Here is a 23,415-nt window from a genome sequence, read left to right as displayed (position 1 = left end):
ACAGAACAACTGTGATGTACTTGAAATGAGGAAATGGTGACTGGCAATTTAGTTTATTAAAGCAAGAATGGCACTTTAAAGAAATAGAGTCATTTACAAGGTAAAAAACAGAGGTTATTACTTTTTAGGGATTAGGCCCTAATGTTCCTACTGAGGAAAGCAATCAACAGAGGGCAAAGCTGGTACATTCTGGGCTGTGCTTTGGGAAGATGTCATTAGAAACAGGCTGTAATAAGACTCTGGGCCTAGGGTCACAGGAAATGAGCAGTGATCATGAGCTTGTAATGTTTTCGCACAGTGTCAAACGATTTCCTCAGGTTCCTTTCTCCACTTTCCTACAGAGAGCCTGAACTCTTCACACCCAGCAATACTCCTGTGACCTGACACCCACCTCCCCAGGCCAACCAAACATCATACAGTGAAGCAAGCAGAAGGCTGTGCTTCATCAGTGAAGTGCAAAGTATTAGGAACACACCTACACACACACACACACACACACACACACACACACACACACACACACACACCCTTTACAGAGCTTACAAAACTCATTTATATATTGTAACAAAAGGTTCTATCACACAGCAAAACCAGGATTTGTTCCAAAGCATTACAATTAAGACCTGAGTCTTAGAGAAAGGAAAGCTCAGAGGAGGGAGGATCACAACAGAGCAGAGCCCAAATACAAGGGCAACCACTGTAGACATTGGTCTTTCAGGCTCTAGTTCGGAAATGCTATGGACTCTCCAGTAGCGGATGAAAGAATCCGACAGAGTATCTATACATCAAACACTTTCAGCAAAGTGGCTCCTGGTACACGTCAACCCTGTTTGACGACAGCACTCACTTTAGAAGGAAGGCAGATCTGCCTTGAGGTCCATCTAGGCAACAGTGAAGTGCTGGCCCTTCAAAATATTTTAGTTTCCAAAAACCCTATTCCAACTCTCCAGAGTGTACCGATCTTGGGTGAACATGTCCCCTGGTTTGCCCAAGACAGACCAGCTCACTTCTGCTGCTTCACACTCCATGATACCCCAGCCATCGAGTCCCTCCATTCTCTTCTCATGATGAGGCCTGTCTGTGGTGGGTGAATCTTTCCAATTTATTCCTGGGCTTTATAGCAAGCACAGCTCCTTAAATTCTAAGGCATAAAGAAAAGCTAAGTTTGGTTCAAAGAGAGCTTCTACTTCCAACAGAAAGCCAGATGCTGCACGCACAGCCACTGAGGTCCACAGAAGGGTAAACAGGCAGACACCGTCCTCTCTCTCAGCCCACTTACTAACACTCCTTGTTTTTTGTATATTTAAAATATGTCAATTACTGAATGCTCTTAAAAACCATTTTTAAAAAACTTATTTAATACTGGCAATAAATTATACAATGAAGATGCATAAAGGTGTATGTATCACTTAGGGAAATACTGCGGTAATGATTTGAAAAGGCCAAGATTCTACTGACCCCATGGCTTACACATGCACACACAGAGCTGACCCAGTGGCTTTTCTGCAAGTCCAAGCCCATCTCAGACATGCATGACATGTGTAACAGTGTCAATGAGAAACTACTTCACCTCAAAGAGAACAGCAGTTTATTCTAACCAAGTATGAGTCACATGGCCAGGGTACACAGATTCCAGTTATTCTAAATTATATGTCAAATATGACAGCAGTTTCATAAAGGTTTTAGAGTTACAGAACAAAGAAGTTCATAAAGAAAGACACTTCAGCACATGTGAAAACATCAGGCAAGCAGGTAACAGAAAAGCAGGGAATCCACCGTAAATAGGCCTCAGATACTATTTTTAGCCTTTGGTTGGTAGAACTAGTGGTCTGTTCATTCATCCAAAAAGGTTGCGCCTAATAGATACAAGAATATTAGTCAAACACAGAGGTGGGCAAGGAATGTCTGATAGGGGGCTCAAGACAGCCCAAGATAAACCATAACTAGACTCTGAGCCTGCAACATTCCAACCTCCCCACAACCACTGAAGTGCTGCTGAGTCGATGGGCTTTGCAGAAGGTTCTGTTGAAGGTGTAGTTCTTTCCATGAACCCCTGTACAGACTGTAAACATGAATTCCAAACATCACAAAAGAGACACAAGATAGGTGTTCAAGCAAAAAAACTGATTGCACAAAGTTGTCCTCAATGTCAAATTACCACCTGTCCCAGAATCCACTGGTTGTTCAACTTTAAATATTCAGACCTACGAAGACAGCTGACCACACCAGCACCTTGTACTGCATAGTCAGGGAACAAGAGGGGGAAGGGAAATCCCAACCTCTTGGTCACATGACAAAGCAGAGGTTCTGCAGACCCCACAACACCATCAGTCATGGTGAAGTCAGAAGAAAACAAGCTTTATTTAACTGTCTGTTCTACTGGAGTTTTGCATATTCTAAATAAGCAATCTAATACATTCTTTCTCTATTACTATCACCTCAATTTCTAAATGTCAATCGATGCCTCTGAGTTACAAGAACATCTGTGAGGCCCATGGCTGGGAATTGCAGGCTGGGCTCAGTCTAGATAATGGCATTTTCAGAGCAATACTGCTTCCAACTATTTTCCATTGCCTCAAAGAACCTCAGTAATACTTAGAGCAGCAACCACAGCCTCCTCAGCCAAAGGTATAAGCTCATTTACTTCACTCAAGTGAAGTCTGTTTAAGACTACAATTTAAAAAGGGAAGGGAATGCTGGCTCAAAACAAAAGTACGAACCCAGTCTACAAGCATACACAAAGACACACGTGTGCCCACTGATACATCATCTTGTAACGTGTTTCTAGAACCAGGGCATCTTTATGAACATTTTAGACTACTACGGGAACTAGCAGGGGAAATGAAAAACTAAAGGAGAGAAATGATCCTGAACTTTTCATTTAGTGAAACCACATCAGAGCCCTTGAAAATCTCAGTATCATCCCACCATCTCATTCACCCACCCACTCTGAGCATCCATCCTCTCCTCAGAGCACCCTAAAAGTAATAACCTGAGGGTCTAAAGAACTTGCTCCTATCTTACTTGAAGATCCTTCTGACTCACCTCATGGTGGCTTTAAGCAGTTTTATGCCTCTTGATTAGGAAGAAATGAGTCACACAAATTAACCTGTAAACACACCAAAACATCCAAGGACAGAGAGTGAAATGGTATGATGCTCAATTTGTACCTTTGCTATCTAGGTCCATCCAAAGCAGAGCTTTATGGGCCAGTGAGATTGCTCAGAGTTAGGTAAAGGGGTTGCTAAAACAGGACTGATGACTTGAATTCAATCCCCAGAACTCATGTAGTAAAGGTAGAAGGAAAAAACCAATTCCACAAAGTTGTTCACTGACCTCTACATGCACATGGTGACATGTACATACAACACACACACACACACACACACACACACACACACACACACACACGGGGGGGGGGGGAGAATAAATACTATTTTAAAAATAAAGCCTCATGTCAGGAAAACTAAAGTTGAATTTTAAAAAAAGTTCTATATACCTAAGGTACTTAGAGGGAATAAGAGGAAGGAAGGCAAAGGATCCATGGACAGAAGGCAGCCATGGACAGAAGCATTGATCTGCAAAGCACTGTTCTGTGGATCCCTAAACGCTGTATTTAACTGCCTTTTCAAAGCCATGCTTTCTTGAAGCAATCATTCTTTACCGCTTAGGAATGGTAGGCAACACTACAACACATACTCTTTTCTTCATGTTTTCATAGGATCATATGATGAGGGCAACACATATTTGCTCTTCTAAAGTGCCCAACACTCACAATAATCCTCACAAGAATGCTCTGAGGAGGCTATCATCATTCCTTTTGTATAGGGGATAATCTGTAAAGAACTGAAGCACAGAGAAGTTAAGTTAATGTAAAGAACCCAAGCACAGACAGCAATGTGTGGCCAAGACAGTTTCCTAACTAAAAACCTTTATTCTGGAGACTGCGCTCCTAACCGCACAAACACACTGCCTCTCAGATCACTAAGAATACAGGTCAACAACTGCTTCGACTGTCTAAAAACCAACATTCAAGAGGAAGATCCTGTGCAAGTATTTAAACTGCAACAAGCCAACTGGCAACAGTACAAGGACTAACCTGGAGTTAGAGGTGACGTGCCACAAAGAAAGGGGAGATACACACCTCCTGGACAAGGTCTCTTAGCAACCACTCCAGTGGTTCTGAGCAAACAGATGGAAAATGTGAGCAACTCTGGTGCCCACTTTCCTCAGAGGACCCTGATTCCTATTGTTGGAGGAGGCTGTGCTTTGAGCTACCTCTTTATTTTCTTCTGCTGCCTTCAACAGAAGTTTAAACACCCTAAGTCCTCACAAACCACAAAGACTTTATAATGCGGGCCCAGTATGTGGTCTCTGATTTGGCAGAAAGTGAGAGATTATTTAGTAAATCAAGTATCACTTTTTTCCTACGGCCCATGTGGGAGGGAGCTGTCTGACAGGGTTTTAGCACTAAATACAATACTGCTGCACCACACATCTCACCAAAGAAACAGTATTATGTAAGAAAAACAGTGACAACCCATAATAGTATCAAGAGGCCCTGCTTTTACTGACCACCTATTTTGGCTAGACATCACAGTAAGACAAGACACCATGCTTCCTGTGAATGTTCCAGCAACCATAACAAGGGAGGTAGCACTATTTTACATGTAAGGAAAAAGATTTAGAGAAAACATACAACAAGCTCATGGTTCTCTGTAACTCAGGACTTGGGGCAACTTCTGAACCCAAATGGGACTTTGCTAGCAGACAAGTTCCAAGCAGGGAGGGAAGAAGGAAAAGGTAGTTTGGAAGCATCCACACAGCATGTGGAAGACTTTAAGAGGCCACCATGACTACAAATGGCTAAAAGCAAAGTACGTAAGACCAGTCAATTTTAAGTTTTCTGCTGTGAAATACAGGAGAAAATGATTAACCACAAAGATTTGTCAGAACAAGTTTCTATTGAGCACTAATACTAGGAAGCCTTGATCCAATGATGTGTGTGTGTGTGTGTGTGTGTGTGTGTGTGTGTCTGTGTAAGTAAATGAATTGGATTGAATACTTTCAGCGGAAATATAATACTAAAATATAAAAGCTAAGATTTACATAGGCTGAGTATCTCTTAGCCCTGAACTAGGAGTGCTTGTAAAATTTCAGATATTTGAGACTATATCTATATATGAGAAACCCAAGAATGTAACCCAATTCTAGGCCCAAAATTAAGTTTTGCACACTTCTTACCCATTTAACCTGAAGGTAATTTTAGATTGTATATTTAGTGAAGCTGTGCTATACAGGGTCTTATCACATGAAGTCACATGTGAAATCTTTCATTGTGTTTTGTCAAAAAGTTTGTGATTTTGGAGCACCTAAGATTGCAAACATAAAATATACTCAAAACTGTAGTATATTTACATATCTTAACTAATGTATATGTGAAATGGCCACCTGGATGAGAGAGTGGGTGTCATCTCCTGTACATTGGGCATCCACCTGGTCACTGGAGGCAAATGGGCAAGTGCAATGCTTAGAAATCAAGTCAAGAGCCTTGGCCAGAGATAAAAGTCACCCTGCTCTAGCAATGTGGACAAAGGATGCCAACTTCTCTGAAAATAGTGGATGTAATTATCTAGAGTAACAGAGAATAAAGACGAATCTTCATTTTCCCCATTTAAAAAAAACCACAGAGCCTCAAACTACAATTATGTAGAAAGAGAGAGATTGCTAGCTAAAAGGGAAAGTGGCTACTAAGGCTGGAAGGAGTATGATCTACTGTTTTCATCCTGAATTCCATCAAAATATTTGACTTCTTAAAGAACATAAATGCATGACTTGGACTGACATTTTAAATCAGTTTAATATTTATTAAGAGAAAGCAAAAATAACTGAGAATCAAAGTCTCTTAGATGGGCGAAGCATGGAGCTGTCAGTGGTTAAAGGCAGCTACCTTCCTGTACTAGAAAGACTTCTTTTCTCTGCTAGTCTCAAGGACCAAGTCCACAGAATGATAAGCAAGGGACAGTGATCCACATCCAGGAAGCCAATCTGAGCAGCCTGTGGGTACTGTCCCTCCTCCAAGTCAGAGTAACCAAATGACTTCATGAATCAGATTGAGAAGGGACCAGCAGAAGACCTTTCTTTCTCCCAAACCAGCAGAGACCACAATTACCATCTGGGACAAAACAAAACCAAGCAGAATATAAATGAGACATCACAGAGTACAGTGGGGTGAGCCACCCCGTCCTTCCTCCATTCTCAGTAGTAAGGTATAAGAATGGAATAAAAGGAAGAGGATGAGCTGGGCTTTGAGGATACATAAGACTTCAACAGGTGAAGAACAGACTTTCTTCCAGTGAAGGGTACAAAGAACAGTAGTAGCAAAAGGTATGCTATGTTTGGGAAATGGGGTATGGCCTAACTCACATCAAAATGCATACTTCATGATATTGTTACTCTACTCCATCTCGGGAGTGGGGGTGAAAAGGGAGTCTACTGGGATGGGACTTAGTGCAAGTGATGACTAATATAAAAATACAGACTGGAGTTTGGCAGTGGTGGCACACACCTTTAATCCTTACTTGGGAGGCAGAGGCAGGAGGATCTCTGTGAGTTCCTGCCAGCCTGGTCTACAGAGCAAGTTCTAGAACAGCCAGGGCTGCATACAGAGAAACCCTGTCTCAAAAACCAAAAAAAAAGGGAAAGATTGGACCAAGTAAAACAAAGTAATAAGAGGTGTGCCTCAAATTAGTATGTACGAATATATTTTCTACCAGGCATGTACAATTTGTGACCTAGAGGCTGCATGCATCTCAGGTCCAATATATGTAGGTGATAAATCATGTGGTAATGTCAAAAGCTAGACACTCCCACATCTCCACATTTAAACGAGCCAAATTTATCTGACATTGGATCTTCAATCCCAAACACTGACATTATCTCACTGGACAGACTTCATGTCCTGTCCCTGGTCATGCAATTCCTTAGCTATGTAACTTTGAACTTGTAAAGTTTATAGATTCTGGTCTCAAGCCCTATCAGTTTTCCCTTCAGTTCACAAAAATATAGAACACTTATGAACAGAGATTCTCAACCCCTGTCTACCTCCTGTCTACCTCATGTTCAAGCAAGGCTGGCTTCTTTTCTGCAATGCATCTCTACTCCAAACCAATGAAAGTGAACCAAGTTTGAGCCACACAATCCAAACTCCTGATCTTAATAAAAATACATGAATCTTACTCAAGGCTTTCTATCTATCTGGGAAAATTCTAGTAGTTAGTGAATTACGGGTGAACAAAGCTACTCCTGCATTTCACACAAGTATTTATTTTAAAAGAAACAGTTGTGTTTTATGCTGTAGATCACCAGCCTTCAGAAATAAGTGAGCACCTAACCTCTCACTGTGGCTTTCCCAGACATGCAGAAGTGTCATTTACAAAATACATGTTGCAAGCAATACACGGAAGATAAACTGAAAACCAACACATCTTAACTTTCATATTCTTTTAATCTCATGCATACAAAATGGTAAGTAATAAAGATAGAAAAGTCAGCCAGGCGGCGGTGGTGGCGCACGCCTTTAATCCCAGCACTCGGGAGGCAGAGCCAGGCGGATCTCTGTGAGTTCGAGGCCAGCCTGGGCTACCAAGTAAGCTCCAGAAAAGGCGCAAAGCTACGCAGAGAAACCCTGTCTCGAAAAAACCAAAAAAAAAAAAAAAAAGATAGAAAAGTCACTGACCAATCATGCCTGCTCTCACAGCTCGAGATCTCGTTAGGACAAAATGATGAAGAACAGCTCATCCAGAGCTGTGGTTGCACCCACAGCATCTAGCATGCTGAAGGTAGCTAGTAAATGTCAGCTGCTTAGCTAGATGGAGAGAGATGAACAGTCCTTTTCTGTTGTTGTTGTAAGGAGAATACTCTCTCCTGTATGAGGGGTAAGGCAAGAGACAGGGCCACTTCCTACATGCTGGGTGAAGATGTGTCTGAAGGTAGTGCTTCCAGAGACAGTAAACACCCAGAACATATCAAAGACCAGCTCGTTAGGGTCATGTCATTATCTCAATGTTGTTTAAAAGATAAACTGTATCAAAGGTCTTTTGTTTGTTTGTCTGCTTAAGATGAGATTGAACATTTACTTTTAAGGTGACTCCATACCATTCAGAATGATATAAATCCCACTGACGAATTACTTATAGAATTTTCCACTTAATATTTAAAATCACCAATAAGAGGAGGTTACTGAGCCTAAAAAGCACTGAACTAAAATCTCAAGTATCTGTATGGCCTCAGGACAGGCAGAAGGGATGAATGACCATGTCTATGGAGAACCCAAAAAGTGGTGTGTACACATGATGCAAACTTATCCAGCTTGAGAAAGGAATGTGATTCTGCTACATGCCGCAGCATGCTAAATGAAAATCATAATATACTAAGTGAAATAAGCCATCCAAGAAAGGGCTATGTGATTCTTTGTATCTACAGTACCTAGTGATGTCAGATCCATACAGACAGAAAGCAGAGTGGCACTCTCCAGAGAGTAAAAAATAGTTATGTAATTGTGCTAGAGTTTCAGTTTTACAAGATGAAGAGAGTTCTGAAAACGAAGGTAATGGTTTGATGACAGTGTGGGTAAAACTGACGTCACTGAACAGTAGTGCCCTCAGAAATGTTCGAGAGACTGAGTGTGGTGGGTTACATCCACAATCCCAGGACTTAGGAGACTGAGTGTGGTGGATTACATCCACCATCCCAGGACTTAGGAGACTGAGGCAGAAGGATCAGGCATCTGGCCTCAGCGCAGAGAGACCCTAATCTCAAAATAATAAATTAATAAAAACCAAACAAACATTCAAGGGCCAGGTGTGGACACACACACACCTCTACCTTCGCCATCCACAGTACTGAGGCACAAGGGCTACAAGCTCTGTGCTTGCTGAGGTCCACAGAGGAAGCTGAAGGGGAGCCTGAAATTCACAACAGGACCATTTCAGAAAACAAAACCAGTCAAGGTGGGACCTTTTGTGTGCATTTTCACAATTCCAAAGAGACGACAATGCTGCCTTAAAGTGCGGATCTTTTAAAGTAACTGGAAGGCTGAGCAATGGGCAGTGAGGAAGGACTTGTGCGAACCAGAGAAGTCACAGGAAGACAGATTACAGGGAGAGGGGAAGTGAAGACGGTCAGGGGAACCACTTCTTCAGTGCATCTGCAAAAGGAGTCACCAGAGCAGTCGATAGTTGCTTCGGAGATAAGGAAGAGTTTGAGGAACCTTTTCTCTTCTCTAAGATGGGGGGCAGGAGACACAATGGTGGAATAAAATAGGAGCTATTTAATCAAGAGCAAAGGAAACAAGGCAGGTCCAACACCAGAAGCCTTCAAATCAGCCCTGAGCACAGGGGGGACCTGCGTGCACTGGCACCGAGAGATGGGTTGTTACTGTGCTGATCTGGAGTACACCTAAAGAGTAAAAAACAACAGAAACAATTTTTTCAATACTCAGAATCTACGGTCAGGCAACAAGCCAAGATGGAAACAGGGATGTCCAAAATCAGACTGGAGTTGCACTGACAAACGGGACAGTCCCCATGCACCATTAAAGGTTGGTGCAAACTAGGCACCATCAGCATCCAACGTATCCCTAGGACAGGGCACTCCTGTCCCCAGGGAGACTGGGACCCTCTTAACTACTCTCTGATCATTGATTGCTACATTGCTAACACAGGTCAAGGCTCCTGTGGACACCCACATGCACAGTCCTCCCACTCTACAGCAGAAGTGCACAGGTGTGCTTTATTCCCCAATAAATTTTCAATTTTCCAGAAAAAAAAAAAAAAACTTTCAAGAAGTTAGCTAAAATCAGGAGACTCAAATCTTGAAAATGCTTCCAACCAGAGAACGCCGTAGCTATTATTACTACATCCTCACAGAAAAGGTCACAGCTAGACATGGGAACAATCCATCCTCCTGCCAGCTGGGTTCCTCTCCCTAGTCACACACCCTCTCACACTGTTCATCCTTGGTCAGGCCAGGAGCATGTGTAATCCTACCCAAATTTACATCAAATCCAACTTATACAAGCACAGATTAGAGCTGACCTCTTAAGGCTAGTGGAAGTCTGCACTGTTTGATACTTGAGCTTTTGGCGAGAAGTCAGCATTTCAGAGAGCACTTTAAAATGTTTTGGTTTGAGAGCTAATGCAGCATTCCCCACTTGTCAACATAAGCAGCCCAGGCAAAAAGCAAAGCTCATTTCCCTCAGTACTCGTCAGAGGTTATACTCTGTTGCTGATCCAATCTTACCCACAAGGACTGTAGAGACTGGAGGGATTGGTGAGTAGGAAAATTCCATCAAGTTCAGGCTACAGTAAAAGACTACTAAAGCTCCTACAGGACAGCAATGTGGCTTAGCAGAGAAGGGGTTAAACTGAGTTATCTGATACTGTAAAGTGGACAAGTACAGCTGGGTTATGACGCAATCCTCAGCGCACAGGCAGTCCAATAACTAAAATGCTCAAGAAAGAAAACAAATACAGAGCATGAAGGCCACAACCCCACCAAAACCGAAGCCAGATGCGAGATGCCTCATGTGAGGAAGTCGTTATAGTCTTCTCCGAAACACTAATGCCTAGGCTTCTGATGAGGACTTAATGGTGAGTCACATTTTAATTTCAAAAGAAAGAAACAGGAATTAAATTGGCCTCATAGTACTTGTTGTCTTCAGGTTTAAATTTTCATTTCCTTGATTCTTAAGTTCTGGTTTTTTTTTTTTTTTTTCCTCCAAGGCTTAACAAACATGGGAAGAATGGTTTCAGTTTTAACTTGGGGGTGGCAAGGATGAAGAATATATTTATAAAGTTCAATCTATGATTTATTTTTCTATAAATTGTAAAGTAACTCTTGACTAACAATTTTCTAACATAAAATATGCTTATATTATACTCTACTAATCAGCTACCTAAAGATTGTTAGGTTAATAAGTCCCATTTTATGGAAAAATTGTAAACTTGCAACTGAATAGGGAGATTTAAACTAATGAACCATAACATGTCCTCATGATGAAAAAGATACTTTAAAGTAGTAAACTCAGTATTTACTATATACTGACAACTTTAAAGTATTAGCACTAACCACAAGAAATTGTCATTGACGGGGGGTAGAAGGGGTGGGGGTTGGGAGGGGTGAGAGGGTATATAAAAATAGCAGATACCTGCAATTTAATTGCTTTTTCTAATAAGAAAGGGGAGGGCTTTCTCTGCCTTTGGCTCCTGTCATGTGTACAGAGGCAAAGAGATGTCATGGCACTGCATGATTTTATATGATAGAGGGGCTCCTAGTAACACTTACTTGTACTGAGCTCAGAGGTTATAGCCCTCCACCTTTAAAGACTTCACACTCATGCTATGGGATCACCAGATGTTCCAAACAGCCAGATGACATAGGGAAATCTCTTTAAGTCTCTGTCTTACCAATCTGAAAACGAGTTCAGCAAGTTTCAGGGACAAGATGACTTGTCTAATAAAGGGCAAGGATACTGCTCAGAGGAAATAACCACCGGCTTCAAATCTATTGCCTTGTCTCTAGCACACAATGATTGGGTCCAAGAAAATGTGTGATTTATGCATGGACAGAAGTGAAGTGCAAGACTGTGCAGAACAGGTTAGCCCTTTAGCTGGATGTTTACATAACAAGAGCAGTAATCGCATTTATAGAAAACAGTCAATATTATTGGGACTCAAAAGCAAGCAAGCTTTGCAGATAAGCAGCTAAATCTTGATCTACTGAGACCTTGACTGGCCTTATTTGTTTGGGATTTAACTTTTTAACCTGCTTCACACCTCTGTCCCATCAACTACTGTTTAAGTTTAACAAACAACAGCAACAAAAAATTAAGGTTGGTGTACCTGGCACACAGTGGACATTCAATTAAAAACTGAATTTTCTTCCCATCCTTTGCACTATTAACTCAGTAAGAGAAGGGCAGTACTACCAACAGCAACATCAACACAAAATTACCCAGCCTGTGTAATCAAACATGGAGAAAGTTACAAAGTAATTTGTGAAACTAAGGAGAAATGTAACCTTATATGTCAACCTACAGACTATGTAAGTCCTACAGAAAGCTGAACCCTGGGCCAAAGCACATGTAGTGAACAGCTATCACCCAGACCTGCACTCTACACAATCTGGTCAGTCCTTCTGGACTCAAAGGAATGAGCCTGGAGTTCACAGTTAGGCCTATCCGTAAAGGTGGTGGCTGTACACAAAAAGAAATGAGAGGTAGACAGGAGAGCGAAGTATGTTGATTTACATGCTCAGCCAACATATACATAGATTATGTATGTATGTATGTATGTATGTATGTATGTATGTATGTATGTATATAAGTAAAACAGAAATCCAAGAAGGAAACAAAAGACGCTAGATCCAGAGGAGCCAGACATGGACTAAGGAGCTTTTTCTGTGTTGTTTAATTACTTCATCAACGTGATATTCTTTTGTGGTATTTATATTGCTCAGTATACTTAGAATTAACAAACACAATTTTAAATTCTTCTATTAGAAAAGACAGTTAAATATATTGTATCCAGAATGTTCAAACGTTTTTCCTTAGGATTCCCTTTCACTGTTAAAGATCACGGAAGACTCTTAAAGAGCTGTTGTTAGTATGTCCATTCAGATCTTCTATGTTGCAAACCAAAATTGTGAAAAGTCCTAAAATATCAATTTTAATGCAATTTAAAAGAGCATCAAGTATTAACCTAAACAGTATGTGTTCAAAAAGATTTTACATAGAGAGGTGACATTAGTCTATATTGTGGCACATCTATTTAATACCTGGTTTACAAAAGGCAGGCAGTTCTCAGATCCATGGACCATATAGACGGCTCAGAATGCTGTCTTCGCTAAAGAATGGTGAAGATCTAACTTCACACGAGTGATCAGATGAGAGAGGAGTGTTCCGGCCTCTGGAGTTCCTTTTCTGATACCAGAAGGCAGCAACAATGGTTTCCTAAAGTGTGACTGCAGCATGTCGCTGAGTTCCACATACAAATACCTTATATTTTGTTACACTGAAATCCTTCGGTCTTAGTGCTTAAACAGATCCTTTACTTTTGTTTCTTAGGCTAATCATTTGGAGAATAAACATTCATGGAGAACTTTCTAAGTCTAGACATCCATTCTACCATGCTAAAAACAGAATTGACATGGTTACTAGTACCTTGTCACAGTATTGGGAAGTTTTAGCTCATGAAGGCAAATGGTAATTTTCTGTAATTCTGCTATCTGAAAGAAACTGATTAAATGAACTGGGCAAGAGTATGCAACCCAGGTGAATAAATTACAGCCACAGTTAACAACATGGACAGTGTGTAGGACACAGATGCAAATCTGTTGCAACAATCAGAAGACATTCAAGTGCTTTCAAATTTGAAACTTAGTGAGTATTTAGGCTTTCAGCTTAAACACACACACACACACACACACACACACACACACACACACACACACACACCTTACCATTAAAGTGTAAGAAAACATTTAAAAAAATCAAACACACAGAAATCTGAAACACTGCTGGTCCTAAACATTTAGAGCAAGAGAGATTTAAACTGTACATGTAAAATCAGATTTTATGTATTTATGTGTGTGTGTGTGTGTGTGTGTGTGTGTGTGTGTGTGTGTGTGAAATGATAATACAAAAATCAAAAAAGATTATAGGTGAGGTGGCCCACTGTGTAAAGGCACCTACTACCTACCACTCCTGAGGACTTGAGTTTGGTTCCAGAACCCACATGGCAAAAAAAAAAAACAGACTCCCATGAGTTGTCCTCTCCCATACTGTCACTGTGCATACATGCTGCCCTACTTAATCAATAAATTAATGTGATAAAAATATTTTTAGAAAATTAAAACTTTGTATCTGCATATACATATCACATGCAAATCATAAACTTTTAGGAATATATATGTGTGTGACTGTAAAAACAGAAAAGTAAAAGCTGGAGAAGACAAGATCTAGACCCCAGGGAAAGAAGAAAAGCATGGAGGGTCCAAGGCAGGCCGCTGGCTGCATGAATATACTCACAATCACAGGACTGGCTTTTTGTGTTGTTGAGTTTGAAGGAAATAAAAATTAATAATTAGTAACCATGCTTGACCATTTTGATAAGAATGCAAAATAAATCATGAGTCATAATTATTCTAGTTTATATCCAAAGATATCTACATCATTGATCTCACTTACAGGATGTGACAATTTACAAAGGAACACATTAAAACTCTCAAGGTTCTGAACAGACTCGTCATGTGATAGTTAAGTGCTTAACTTGCCTGCAGCGACGTGAACACAGTAGTGCAGAAGGCAGCGAACACTGAGATGTTCTGTCTGTCTGTCACACACTATGCACAGCCTTCTTCCTAAGCAATGAGTCACAGAAAGCCCTGCACTCACGCCGCTCACCTCTGGGACTCTGGTATTCATACCGACGGGAAGAGCTTGAAAATATCAAATTTTTAAGATGTATTTATTTTATGTTATATGTGTGACTCTTTTGTTTGTATGCATGTATATGCACCACATGTGTGTCACTGCCCTCGGATATCAGAAAATGGAGTTGGATACTCTAGAACTGGAGTTTACAGATGGCTGTGAGCCACCATGTGGATGCTGGGAATAGAAACTAGGTCTCTGAGAGAGCTATAAACAACGGAGCCATCTCTTCAACTCGTTACTTTAAATAATTAAGAGATATGTAAAGAAAATACACATGGGGAGGTGGTAGAGAACACAGTAGGAGTGTGGCTGCTGCACACTGCTAACAGAAAAAGCTACACAAAGGTCAGGGACACAATCACAGGCAGACAGACACCAGGGCTCCAATTACCTTTGCTCTGTGAATTTTTGTTCTTTTTAGATTTCATCCCTACTAGAGTGGCAGTACAGAAGCAAACCCAGCCAGTTATTTCTGTTATTCCTGTGTAGTGTCTGATGAACTTAGGTTCTTGTAAAACCCTGACATGGCCCCTATCAGTTCTCAGGGACCCCAAACCTTCAGGAGTTTGAGACAGACTGAAAACATGCATCCGCTCCATTCAGCCTGGCACAAAATGACAGCACCTGGAGAATTAGGAAGTTACACTTTTGATTTTTAGTTTGAATTTTTGTTGACAGGACAAAAAAAAAAAAAAAAAAAAAAAAAAAAACACCTAAATAGCTAATAAACTCCACCTAAAAGAACTACCCAAGGTATCGAGAATCTACTCCCTGGCTTTTTCTCCCTGCCCCCATACTGCACTATTCCACAAGACAACTTTGTCAGTAGCACTCAAGAGCTATACACAAAAACCTGCCCCACTTGCCCTGTGCAGTCTGGCCAAACTCATACATAGTCATAAACTTTTAGGAATATGTGTGTGTGTGCGTGTGTGTGTGTGTGTGTGTGTGTGTGTGTGTGTGTGTGACTGTAAAAACAGAAAAGTAAAAGCTGGAGAAGACAAGATCTAGACCTCAGGGAAAGAAGCAAAGCATGGAGGGTCCAAGGCAGGCCGCTGGCTGCATGAATATACTCACAGTCACAGGACTGGCTTCTTCCAACCATCAGAGCAGTGGGGATTGCTCAGGCTGAGGAATTTAGCAGAGACAGGGACCGGCCATGTTTTACCAGTGTTTCCTCCACCAGGCCTCTCTAGCTACTTGCCACCGAGGCAGCACATACAAGTTAGATGCGGCAGGGACTCCTGAGAGAAGGACAGAGCTGCATGACAGGGCTCGGGATGCACCTGGGGGGATGTCTCGACACACCAAGTTTCTCCCATCTGTCTGCCTCCTGCACAAACTTGGGATATTCTAGATCATCCAACATTCACAATACTGCCATACAGGGTTACCATAGAGAACAAACTAGGAGAAAGGATTTATTGTAGCTGAACACAATGTTGCCAACTAATTAAGGCTTTAAAACATCAACAACCGCAGTGGTGGCGCACGCCTTTAATCCCAGCACTCGGGAGGCAGAGCCAGGCGGATCTCTGTGAGTTCGAGGCCAGCCTGGGCTACCAAGTGAGTCCCAGGAAAGCGCAAAAGCACACAGAGAAACCCTGTCTCGAAAAACCAAAAAAAAAAAAAAAAAACATCAACAACCTTAATTTTGTTCTTGCTCTTAGACACAAGGTGCCACTTATTTTTCACCTATTTCAAGGCCTCCTTGCCCTAGTCCCTTGTGGTAGCCCCGCCGCGCCCCCTCATGCCATGCTCTTCATCCACATGATGATACGGACTACCCCAAGGAGCTGTACAGACCCCTGTCCTGTTAGTGGCCAATTCTGCAGTGGTCATGGTACAATGGCCATGTTCACATTCAGAAGACACTGTGTTGTAGCACTCTTCCCAACCCTGGCTTTGAAATTTCTACTCACTCTTTTGGTAACCTATGCCAGGAGAGGAAGATACAGTGTCATTAGCTGGCCGGAGCCCTCCTGAGACTGTCTTTGCACTTGTGATTCCCCCCGGGGCTTCATGGTGTCGCCGACCACTTGCCTAGTCAAAAAGAATGCTTCTCTAAATGACTGCTGAACACTGCACTGATCCCCCTCCCTCTTTGTATAAAATAAACATTCACGAAGCTGTTTTTAACTGTTTCCTTCCCACCTATAAAGGCAACATTAGTGCGTGTTTCTCTGGAGCCTGTATCACCCAGGGCCTCCTCCCCCTCAGCCAGTGACTTAAATTACACCCCCTGCCCCCCCTGTATTATTCCCCCATTTCCTAGATAGGTCCTCCCTAATCCAATAAACCAATATTGTTATTTCTCTTTTAATTAACCATGCAACTATTGCAGCCCCCCCCCCCCCCCCCCCCCTATATCATGGACATATCCTGTTTTGCCTGGCTGTCATTATTTCCCGCTCACCGGCCCTCCCCGCTCGCTGGGCCTACAGATCCCCCTATGGACAGTGATCACCTGACTTGGTTTTTCTCTCCACGCTTTGTTATAGTACTTCCAGAAGAACTATCAAAGCCGCCTTCGAAACATGGAGGAACTTTCCAATCAGATAAGCTTAATTTCTCTCTCTCTCTCTATTTTTTTTTGGTTTTTCGAGACAGGGTTTCTCTCTGTGTCCCCCCCCCTCCTCCCTCCTGCCCCGCTTCCTTTCCTGGAAACTCACTTGTATGCCCGTGGCCTCGACCCCTACTCACAGAGAATCGGCCTGCTGCTCTGCTCCTCCGACCTGTGCTGCCCCCCCGCCACTTAAAGGCCGTTGCGCCACCACCGCCTGCGCCCATAATTTCTAATGTCTCTCCCACCCTCATACAAGCCGTGGGAGTTATCAATTAGGCTCATCAACCCTTATGGTTCTTTATGATTCTTATTTTTTTCGGTGTCTTTAGGGCCGTAGGTTACCATCCCAGTTCCCCAAACTAAAGCAACACCCCCCTAATTGCCCTTATCTCTTTTATACACCCCCACCTCGCCCCCCGCTGCCCTGCCGGCCTCCATGCTCGCTTTGTTTCTTCCCCCATATCTTTTTCTTAACTTTTAAAATTCCCCACATCCTCCATCTACCTTGCCTCTGGGCCTTGTCTTTTTTTTTTCATTCATTATTATAATATATATATTATATGACCTATTATATTATATTATATATATATATTTTAATTATTAAATGTCCCTACACCTATGTCTCCCCTCCTTCTTGAAGGAGGTAGACGCCGCTCTCCTATAATACAGGCTTACAGACAACTTCTGGGGACCCTGGAGGCAGCGAACCGCTTTGCTACTGATGCTCTTTACCCTCAATCTTGCATCTACTGTTAACCGCCCATTATTTTCCCCTAGGATCACCAGACAAACTTCCCTTAAGCCTATTCAGGAGGGCCCCTGAACCTGACCCCCAGCCGCGACTCTCCGAAAGGACGCCACGATATCAGGTCCAAGGGCCGCAGCAAGAACACCGCATTACCTCCCCCTCAAAACGGGGCTGCCACCCGCTGCCCTGCCACTCGCCCGGATGCCCCCCCCCCTTCGCCTCTTACTAAAAACCTTGACTTTGACTTGGGGTAGCCGTGTGTTACGTCAGCAGGTCACCTACCCATCCACCCCCCTTGGAGGATGCCTGCTCTGGGCTTTTCTTATTCTGGCTTACTTCTTGCCCCCTTACCCACCACCCTCTTCTAGCCCTCCGCCCCCCCTCTTACTCCATGGCTTCGCCTGCCCCCTTGTTGTTTGCTGGGTGACTTGGCCCCTGGGGTCCTCCCCTTTCCTTCTCTGGCTACTTCTTTTCTCTCCCCAGATTCTTTTCTATATATCCCTCCTTCTCTGCTGCCAGCCCCAACCTATTCTTTCTTCTTGCCCCCCTCCCCCGTCCTCTATGGCCAGTTCTTTCTATTAGACCATAAGGTGTTTAGACATGGCAAAGTCCCCAACCAACCCACCCCGCCTCCTTCACACCGTCACTGTGTTAAACAATATGCACATAAACAAAGTAACACACCCTATTCCATACTAATACCTCTTTCCCCAATCACTATGGCTTCTCCCATGCATCCCCCCCTTTTGTTTGGTCAACCCTTCCTTCTCGAGGTCTTTTCTCTCATCCTCATCCCCCTTTTCCTATTACTGTTCTTAAGTAACATATCCTGTAATAAGACCACCTCCTTATTTACAGTAGAATAGTTTAGAAAGTGGACCCTCAGCATCTTAATGGCCCCCCCCTCACAGGGTTAAGAATTTCCTTGCTTTAAAATAATCAATAAACAACCACCCGTCATGATTTTCCACTCCTCCCTTCAGTGTTGACTTTATACTAAAACATCAAAGTCATCACTAATATAAGAGCATTCATGGGATGCCCCCAGTCCTAACTTCCCTCTAGATTACTGATACACCTTGCTGCTTCCTCATGCGACTAGATATGAAGAAACTTTGGAATGTAGGGAAGAAGGAGAAGGGTTAATAGCTTAGAAGACAATTCACTTTGGAAACAGTAGGAGTATTTTTGACAAACCTCCTCGTTAACCACTGATACCTTAGATTCTTGGATTCTTTGTGATTATTTCTTCAAGCTCAATGAGGTGTCCTTCAACCTCGAATTTAAAGGTTCACAGTTATAATTCATCTATTCATTCTAATTACTACAGAAAAAAAATTGTTTTTTTCCATCCATCCTCTTGTCAATTATCTGAACTAGTTCTGTATTTTTGCTATTATTAACAGTACTTCAATGACCTACTGGCTCATATTTCCTGATACACATCAACAAGAATGTTGCAGTCTCCCCCTAGAAGTTGAAATATTCCACCATAGCATAGGTAAATGCTTATTCTTACCAAATAGTTCCAATTCACTTTCCAAGGTGATACACTTGAGAAACATAACGCTGAGTGTTATTTCTAAGTCCTAAAACTATATTTTTAAAAGTCCTGAACAGTTCTTACAAAGGTAGTCATGGACATACAAGTCGAAATAATTTATTTCTAAAAGGGAGAAGAAACACGAAATCAGAACAGGGCTCCCTCTGGGTGGAAGATGGGAGACCAGGGAGCAGCAGGGGAGAGATGCTGCCTGGCTCTGACTCCTTGTGCTGTTCTTCAGGTTGTATTATGTAAGTTAATGACTTCCACTGAACAGAAAAGCCATCTGGAAAGCAAACGGCACTGTGTGTGTGTGTACCATATGAACTATTCTTCAAAGAATGGCAGCTGTAGATAGAATATGGTGAGCACAAAAGACAGACCAAGACATGGCAGTAACCAGGGGCAAGGCAAGATTAACTCCACTGCAGTCAACACTTGTGTGAGATCAGTGGCTCCTTGTCCTCTCAAGACACAGACTGAATGACCCAGAGTTACAGAGTAAACTGAAGGGGATGCAGGGAAGAAAGAAGAGAATGCCAGCTCAGACCAGGACCACAAGAACTCTGAGCTCCAAGCAGGCATAGACCATATCAGAGCCTTTGGTTGCCTTATTCTCAACATCAAGGGCACTGACTAATAACTAGCATCAATATCTTTTTCAAGGAAGGGAATGTTGCTTCATAAATGACAGCATTAAAAAGATTTCAAATAATGCAGTCATGGAGTTTCAAACAGTGGAGTATACAAAGAAGATGTGGGCTAAGGGGTTTCTGTAGCACCTATGTGACCCCAGCGGTTAAGGCCTTGTACCTCCTGGACACTGCACACGGGACCAACTCTGCTCTTGGTGCATGAATAACAGCAGAGAGCAGTCTTGGGACTGAGGGAGTCGGTGGTTTTTCACAGGAAGCTGTGGGGGGTGCTGTTCTGTACTATGCCTGGAGGTGGAACAAAGTGGACATGGCAAGGCAAGCCTGGTTCACTGCAAAGTGGGAAGCTGCCAGTGAAATCTATCAGGAGAGGTACCCGAGGCACGTGCAGATAATGCAGGGGTCAACAGACCTGTCTAGTCAGGAAGCGGGTTGCCTGATTAAGACAACCCTCTCAAACTCAATCAACTAACCAGGAAAAGAGCGCGTGAGAAATGTTTAAAATCCCACTGAGGGCTTTTCAGACTAGTTTGTTTAGACAAACAAACCGGTGCAGAGTAACTTGCTCCAGCACACTGACTGAAGTTAGTGGGGCCTAAGAGACTTAACATAGCTTTCAACAACACAGAAAGAAACCACTTTCAGCACAGCCACTGGAGGAAAAGCTCCCTCAACCTCACAAAGATTGAGGATATACATTGGACTTACCTCTTTTCCTTCTATAATACTTCAGGCTACGCGGTTAAACTAGGCACTAAGTCCTGGTAGTCAACTTTGTGAAATTATCTATGATAAAATTCATTTGGGGCCGAAGAGATGGCTCACTGGTGAAGAGACGGCTCATTGGTTAAGAGTACTCACTGGTCTTCCAGAGAGCACCTAGGTTTGATTCCCAGCACTGACATGGTAACTCCACAACCATCTGTAACTCCAGTTGCAGGGAATCTGACACCCTCTTCTGGCCTCCATGAGCACCAGGCACACGATGTACACACATGTGTGCTGGTAAAATGCCCATACACATGTTTTTTTTTAATTTTTTTAAAGAGGGAACTTTATTATTTCAGACTGGGAATCTGGTTCAGCAGGTAAAGGCACTTGTTGCCAAGCCCAAGATCTAAGTTCCCACCCTGGGGGCAAAGGAAAGGAGAGCACTGACTTCAGCAACTGTCCTCTGACCTCCTCAGGCACAGCGTGGCATGTGTGGCAGCGCTCTCTCTGTCTCTCTCCCTAGTACACACACACACACATACACACGCACGCATGGGCGCGCATTTTGGGTCTCTAGGTTTTCTACTCCGAGAAAGATTATGGACTTTGAAAACATTTATATCTTGAGGGAAAGATTTATATCTTAAGTACCTAGGCAAAGCAAGGTACTCAAAATATAAAAGAAAGCATTAGCATCAGAAGAAAAATGTGAAGGAGGTAAGTACAGGCAATCCTTACTACAAACATATTTTTTAAAAAGAAAAGAGGAATGAGAGAAAACCTTTTCTGGCTAGTTTCACAAAATCTAAGGAAAGGTGGGATAACGGCTCAGTCAGTAAAGCACCTGCACACAAAACATAAAGATCTGAGTTCAGATCCCCGCACTACACAGATGCAGGGTGGGCATGGCAGCGTGGCTGTAACTGGTGCTTAAAAAGCTAAACAGCATCCCAGGTCAAGCTGGCTAGCTAGCATGACTGGTCAAATCAGTGAGCTCTCAGTTCAAATGAGAAGACACCAGATGTCATCCTCCGGCACACACACACACACACACACAAATACACTCATACACAGAGAGAGACACACATACGAACACAGACAAATACATACACACAGACATACACACACACGCACACACACACACAAACACACTCATACACAGAGACACACATACAAACACAGACAAATACATACACACAGACAGACACACACACACACATACACATATGTGCCTATACACATATGTGCCTGAACCCCAAAAAAAAAGGTTCAAGGAAATCATAAGCAAGAAATACATGTTACAGCTATAGCTACCAACAGAAAGGAGGGCCTATCATCAATATTTTTACACACAAACACTTTCTCAAGGCAATGGTGAAACAGCATCTGATAGCTGCCATGGAGCATAGCAAGATGAAGACTGCTTTCTCATCTTGAAGATACTTGAGTGACCCTATTAAAATCTACTAGAAAGGTAGGACACAATAATACCAAATGGATGCTGGGGAAAGATAACTAGTTCAACAGTGAATCCTAGTCTGTAGGTCAAGGATTAGGAAAAAAGTCAGTCTTAGATTAAGTGCACCCTGAGCACCACCTTTAGACTGTGGAAAGGTGTACTTTCCACACTTGGGTTCTACAAATTTTCAAAGGAGTATGTTTGTTCTTTTATCACATGATATACTTAGTAAAACATTCATTTAAGCATTGCTCACTTTACAAGCTAGTGTCATAATATAATCTATTAAAATCAGAGGTCACTGGTCCCTCCAATAATTTGAACAGGGAAAGAGTACACAACACCTCAGGGTTAAAAGTATATGGGAACCGCGTCTGTACACTATTTCTATTCCCACTAACTGTCCTAGGCATTTATATTCTTTCCCTTTGGCTATCTAATCCTGAATCTTAAACATACACGCACTCAGTGGTTGCTATTAGCTAGAGGGAAAGTCATTGCTTTCTCGGAAAGAGAAACTTGTTTTCTACCCATACAACCAAAGGCTATCTATCCACTGATGGCCTAAGTGCCACAGCTGGAAGGTCTGAGTGCATAACTGAGAAAGGCAAACACCATCTCTCTGGGGCCAAAAGAGGTCAGAGATTCATTTCCTTGCATGGCTCTAGAGAATAGAGCCCTGTGTTCCAAAAACAATACTTCCGGGAGGGGGAAAAAATCAAGAATCCAGGATGCTTAGCCTAGTAGTTCCAGAGAGAGTAATCAGACCTAGAACCTCTGAAGGTAGTACTACACACCCCTGTGCCCGTCTCATCCAAGACTGGGCTGGCACTGAGTGCTGAATGAGAGCACAAAGCCCTAAAAAGCCCAAAAAGCATAAAGCATTTCACTCTAACTCCTGAGTGCTACCTTCCTGTAACAAGAATGGAGACGCCATCAGAAGTGAAGACTCCCATCACCCCCACACACACGGGGGTGGAAAGTGCTGGGCTACACACCCAGGTGAGATCAGGGCACTGTACAAAGGGTCTCCTGTGCTTCCTGAAGCCCTGTATCTCAGTGCAAAAGAATGTCAGCCTAAATAGATATGCAGAAGCAAGGGAAACCAAGAGGCTGGGAGACAAGGCCTTCCAGAGGCGTTTGCTTGTTGTTAGTGTACTCACTCACTGAAATGTTCCCACTGACTCACACACTGCCGGTGCCAGGTGTTTGATGCTTACAGAAACAGGAACCCTCTC

The 23,415-nt window shown here is 42.6% G+C and overlaps 2 protein-coding genes across 17 annotated transcripts in view; one reads left to right on the top strand and one right to left on the bottom strand.

The window, feature by feature from the left end:
- Med12l (mediator complex subunit 12L) overlaps window positions 1-23,415 on the bottom strand; it is a 344,347-nt gene that overhangs the window by 175,339 nt on the left and 145,593 nt on the right. The gene's annotated exons all lie outside the window — the stretch shown is intronic.
- Window positions 1-23,415, top strand: part of P2ry14 (purinergic receptor P2Y14) — a 54,625-nt gene that overhangs the window by 16,202 nt on the left and 15,008 nt on the right. Inside the window, exon 1 of one of the 5 annotated variants that reach the window (XM_028882189.2) lies at window positions 10,570-10,652. The exons of 3 other annotated variants lie outside the window; for them this stretch is intronic. In XM_028882189.2, the coding sequence (XP_028738022.1) occupies window positions 10,650-10,652 (3 nt within the window). In that variant the 5' untranslated portion in view covers window positions 10,570-10,649. Of the gene's footprint in view, window positions 1-10,569; window positions 10,653-19,096; window positions 19,313-23,415 lie in introns of those variants that run through there. One more of the 5 variants, XM_037206622.1, reaches the window with a different exon arrangement.

The sequence above is a fragment of the Peromyscus leucopus genome, chromosome 6, assembly GCF_004664715.2.
Source record: "Peromyscus leucopus breed LL Stock chromosome 6, UCI_PerLeu_2.1, whole genome shotgun sequence".
NCBI lineage: Eukaryota > Metazoa > Chordata > Mammalia > Rodentia > Cricetidae > Peromyscus > Peromyscus leucopus.
Note: the sequence above shows the minus strand (reverse complement) of the source record. Positions and strands in the feature narration are given on the sequence as shown.